Source organism: Pseudopipra pipra, unplaced genomic scaffold (genome assembly GCF_036250125.1).
Source record: "Pseudopipra pipra isolate bDixPip1 unplaced genomic scaffold, bDixPip1.hap1 HAP1_SCAFFOLD_56, whole genome shotgun sequence".
In the NCBI taxonomy this organism is placed as follows: Eukaryota; Metazoa; Chordata; class Aves; order Passeriformes; family Pipridae; genus Pseudopipra; species Pseudopipra pipra.
The window spans coordinates 92501-97500 of NW_026991046.1; the positions used below are offsets into that span (position 1 = coordinate 92501).

General features: G+C 75.4%; 1 protein-coding gene across 1 annotated transcript in view; it reads left to right on the plus strand.

Moving 5' to 3' along the window:
- Positions 1-2428, plus strand: part of LOC135408670 (collagen alpha-1(I) chain-like) — a 3890-nt gene extending 1462 nt beyond the window's left edge. The window contains exon 2 of the mRNA XM_064643721.1: positions 1-2428. This exon is cut by the window's left edge and continues 170 nt beyond it. Within this exon, the coding sequence (XP_064499791.1) occupies positions 1-2428 (2428 nt within the window).
- Positions 2429-5000: the final 2572 nt, after the last annotated feature.

A 5000-nucleotide genomic window follows, 5' to 3' on the forward strand; every position in this document is an offset into this window, starting at 1 on the left:
AGGCGGGCGCGGCCCGGTCCCCGAGGCCCCTTCGGCCGGGGCGGCTCGCTCGGCAGCGGGCGGCGGCGCGGCGACCCGCTGCGCTCTCCGGCGCTACCTGCGGGCGGGGGGCGCTTCCCCCCGAGCCTTTTTCTTTCCTCCCTTTTCTCTCTCGCCTCTCTCTGGCTCGCCGTCGCGGCTCCGGCCGCACCGCCGCCCGGCGCTGCTCGCGGCCGGCACCCACGGGCGCCACCCGGACCCAGGCCGGCACCGGCACCTCGCCTGTTTTTACCCAAGGACACCTGAAAAGCTCGCGGGGCCGCGCGGCCGTCACACAGCTCGGTACGGTGAAGAAGCCCCTCCCCGGCGGGAGGGGCGACACCTCGCCTGCCACGGGAAGCCCACGGGCAGAGGAGACCGCCCGGCCCGAACACCGGCCTCCGCCGCGCCTCTCGGCCGGCCACGGAGGAGCGCCGGCCCGCCGGGGGCCCTCTCCCACGCCTCCCGAAAAGCCTCATCCATCGTCACTCGGGGAACGGCCCCACGGCCACTCTCGCTCAGCCTGCCACTACGCGGAGGACGGCACGTGCCCCAGGCCGCCGACGCCGGCGGCCCGCACGCTACTCTCCACGGCTCTCTCCCGGCCCGGCAGGAGGCGGGTGCCGCCGGACGCCCGGCTCCGGACAACCCACGCTTCCGGCCCCGCCGGGCCCACGGCCGCCCCCCGCAGAGCGGCACCTCCAGCGTGCGAAAGCGCCACCGAACGTGCCGCGGGGCCACCGGCTTTCGCCCGCCTCGCGGCCGTCGGCTTCCCCCAGAAAGGCCGGGGGACGGCGACGGGGAGAAAAACAAAAAGCCCCCGAGAAAAAAGCACGCGCGCCTCTCGCTCGCCGTGCTAGCCACGGCCGCCCGGGGCTCGGGGCGGGGCCCGCGCCCCTCGCTCCCCGATTCCCTCTCGCTGCCCACGGGCTCGCGCCTCGGCGGCGGCCGGCCGCTGCCGGGCCGCTCTCGCGCTCTCACGCACTTTCTCTTCCCTGGCGCGCTCGGCGTGCTGCGGCTTAAGGCCGCCGGAGCAAAAATCAAAAAAACGGAAAAAAAAGGCCGGGAGGGCGCCCCACTTCGCCCGCAACCCGGCCCCCGGCCGACAGACCTTCGCGGAACCCAGCCCTCCGGCAGCCAGGCCGGCGGGGCAGGCCCGACCGCACGGGCCGCCCGGCCGCCGTGGCTCTCGCGCCGGCCTAAGAGGAGGGAGGGGCGAGGCGCCGCCGCCTCGCCCGCCAACGGCCATCGTGCGTCCCCAGGGCTCCCCGGCGACTCTGTCGGGTTCTCGGTCTGCCGGCGCGGCCGCCGGCCACAGCCTGGCCGGCCGGCGCCGCCGCCTTCGGCCCGCTGGGCGGGTCCCCGGCTTAGGGCCGAGGAAGGGGGAACGAACAAAAGAGCCGAGGCGCGCCGAGGGCGCCGCCTCGCCCGACCATCGGGCGGTCCCGTCACCGAGCCCCTCCGGCAACCGGCCGGGCCCAGGCGAGGCCGCACGCCCACCGCCAGTCCCCGGCACGCCGCCGGCACCGCTGCCGCCCGGCAGCCGAGGACAGGGCGCCGCCACCCAGGCCCGGGCCATCTTCGGGGCTCTCGGGAGGCGGCCGGGGAAAAAGCCCGCGCGGGCTCGGCCCTTCGAGCCCCGGCCGCCAACCGCCCGCAACAATGCCCGCCGCCGCCGCCGGACGACGGGCGCCGGCTTAAGGCCGGCCCACCGAAAGGACGAGACGCCGCCGCCTCGCCGCCCTCGCACACCATCGCCTTCGCCCGGGGCCCTCGGGGAGCCGGCAGCCGCCACCGGCTCGGGCTGGACGCTGCTGTCGGGCCCCCGCGGGCCCCCCTCGGCCGTCCCAGTCCCGCACTCCCTCGGCTGCGCTTTCGCGCTCGGCTCTCGTCTTCCTCTCCCGTCATCGGGCCCGCCCGAGGAAGCCGGTCGAGAGCCCCGCGGCTTTCTCGCGCCGGCCTTCCTGCCGCTCGTGGGGTTGGCCGGCCCGTGGCACGCGCCGAAGGCCGCGCGGCAGCAGACGCGGAAGAAAAGGGGCCCTCGGAACCCGCGCTGCTAGACAACCCCTGCCCACAATACGGACAGACGCGTCCTGGCGCCGCCGCGCCTCCGAAGCGGCTCGAGGCTCCTCAGCGGGGAGGCGCGCGAGAGCAGGCCGCCTCTCGCCTAGACCTAACCGGAGGCGGCGCCCGACAGCGACCCCTTGGCCGACTTCCGGGGCCGGCCGCGACAACAGGTCTACCCCGAAAATGCCGACAGGCGCCTAAGTCCCGCCGGAGCCGGGTAGACCTGGTGGCCCTGCGCCGGGACGCCGCCGGGGCGCGGGCCGCCTGCGGCGGCCGCGGCGGCCGCATCGGCCGGCTCCGGAACCGGGTAGACCTGATGCTCGCCAGCCCCGGAACCGGGTAGACCTGATGCTCGACAGCACCCGGCGGGGCACGAGGCCGGCCGCGCCCGACTGGGCGAACGGGTCGGCCCGGAAGCCCGGGCCACCAGGTCTACCCGCCGAGCTCGGGCACCAGGTCTACCCGCCGGGCCCGAACACCAGGTCTACCCGCCGGGCCCCGACACCAGGTCTACCCGCCGGGCCCGGACACCAGGTCTACCCGCCGGGCTCGGACACCAGGTCTACCCGCCGGGCCCGGACACCAGGTCTACCCGCCGGGCCCGAACACCAGGTCTACCCGCCTAACCCGAACGCCAGGTCTACCCGCCGGGCTCGGGCACCAGGTCTACCCGCCGGGCCCGGACACCAGGTCTACCCGCCGGGCTCGGACACCGGGTCTACCCGCCGGGCTCGGACACCGGGTCTACCCGCCGGGCCCGGACACCAGGTCTACCCGCCGGGCCCGAACACCAGGTCTACCCGCCTAACCCGAACGCCAGGTCTACCCGCCGGGCTCGGACACCAGGTCTACCCGCCGGGCCCGGACACCAGGTCTACCCGCCGGGCCCGGACACCGGGTCTACCCGCCGGGCTCGGACACCGGGTCTACCCGCCGGGCCCGGACACCAGGTCTGCCCGCCGGGCCCGGACACCAGGTCTACCCGCCGGGCTCGGACACCAGGTCTACCCGCCGGGCCCGGACACCAGGTCTACCCGCCGGGCTCGGGCACCAGGTCTACCCGCCGGGCTCGGACACCAGGTCTACCCGCCATGCTCGGACACCAGGTCTACCCGCCGGGCTCGGACACCAGGTCTACCCGCCGGGCTCGGACAACAGGTCTACCCGCCGGGCTCGGACACCAGGTCTACCCGCCAGGCTCGGACACCAGGTCTACCCGCCGGGCTCGGACAACAGGTCTACCCGCCATGCTCGGACAACAGGTCTACCCGCCGGGCTCGGACAACAGGTCTACCCGCCGGGCTCCGAGAGCAGCTGTACCCACCGGCACCCCCGCCGCCGAGCCCAGTCGGCCGCCGCCCTGCCACCTTAAGAGAGTCCCAGCTACTCCCCCTCTGGACCCGCGCCGCGGACAACGCCCTCTCTTTCCCACTCGGAGCCCCGGGCAGGAACGGCGGCGCCTCGGCACCCGCCGAGGGCCTCGGCTAAGCGCTCGGAACCCGCTCCAGCCACCCGACTCGGAGAGCGGCTCGAGCCGACGAGCCCGGACCACAGGTCTACCCGCTGCCCCGGGACACCAGGTCTACCCGCCGGCTTCGGACCAGGGGTCTACCCGCCGGGCACGGACGACAACTCTACCCGCTGCGCACCTCTGCGGCCGAGCCGAGGCGGCGGCAGCCGTGCCACCCGGGCAGAGTCCCGGTTGCTCTCCCCGTTTCCCCGCCCCGCAGAGAACGTCTCTTCTTTCACCCTCGGGGCAGGGGAAAGGCTGCTACGCTCGGAGCGCCGGGCAGAAAGCGCAGCGCTAAGCCCCGAGACCGGCTCTAGCCGCTACTCTCGGACATCGGCTCTTCCCGGCGGCGCCGAGGCGGCCGAGCCCGGTCGGCCGCAGCCGTGCCGCCTAAAGAGAGTCCCAGTTACTCCCCGGGCTTCCCCGCCCCGCAGAGAACGTTTCTTCTTTCAGCCTCGGGGCAGGGGAAAGCCTTAACGCCGGAGAGGAAGTCTGCCGCAAAGGGCCACGGGAGATGGAGTCCCCGCAACGAGCCCCCCGGGAGAGTACTGGACGGAGCATGCGCGCTGGAAGGACTCCCTAAGAACTGTGGGAAATCGGGGAGGTCGGGGCAGGGCCGGAAGGGCACGCCGGCGCGCCGACCGACGGATCGAGCGGTCGCACGCCGTCTGCTCGCTCCGTGAATTCGGTGCCACGCTCGGAGCACCGGCCGGAAACGGCAGCGCTTCGGCGCCGGCCGAGGGCCCTCGCCGAGCCCTCGGAGCGGCTCTAGCTGCCGGACCTGGACAGGAGCTCTACCCACGGGGCTCGGAGACCGGGTCCACTCGCCGCCGGGCGGCGGCGCCGCTCCGGCTCTAAGTCCGCCGGCCGGCGGGAACAGGTCTACCCGCATCCGGGCCGGGCGGCGGCGCCGCCGCTCCGGCTCTAAGTCCGCCGGTCGGCGGGAACAGGTCTACCCGCATCCGGGCCGGGCGGCGGCGCCGCCGCTCCGGCTCTAAGTCCGCCGGTCGGCGGGAACAGGTCTACCCGCATCCGGGCCGGGCGGCGGCGCCGCTCCGGCTCTAAGTCCGCCGGTCGGCGGGAACAGGTCTACCCGCATCCGGGCCGGGCGGCGGCGGCGCCGCTCCGGCTCTAAGTCCGCCGGTCGGCGGGAACAGGTCTACCCGCGACCGGGACGGGCGGCGGCGCCGCTCCGGCTCTAAGTCCGCCGGTCGGCGGGAACAGGTCTACCCGCATCCGGGCCGGGCGGCGGCGCCGCTCCGGCTCTAAGTCCGCCGGCCGGCGGGAACACGTCTACCCGCATCCGGGCCGGGCGGCGGCGCCGCTCCGGCTCTAAGTCCGGCGGCCGGCGGGAACAGGTCTACCCGCATCCGGGCCGGGCGGCGGCGCCGCTCCGGCTCTAAGT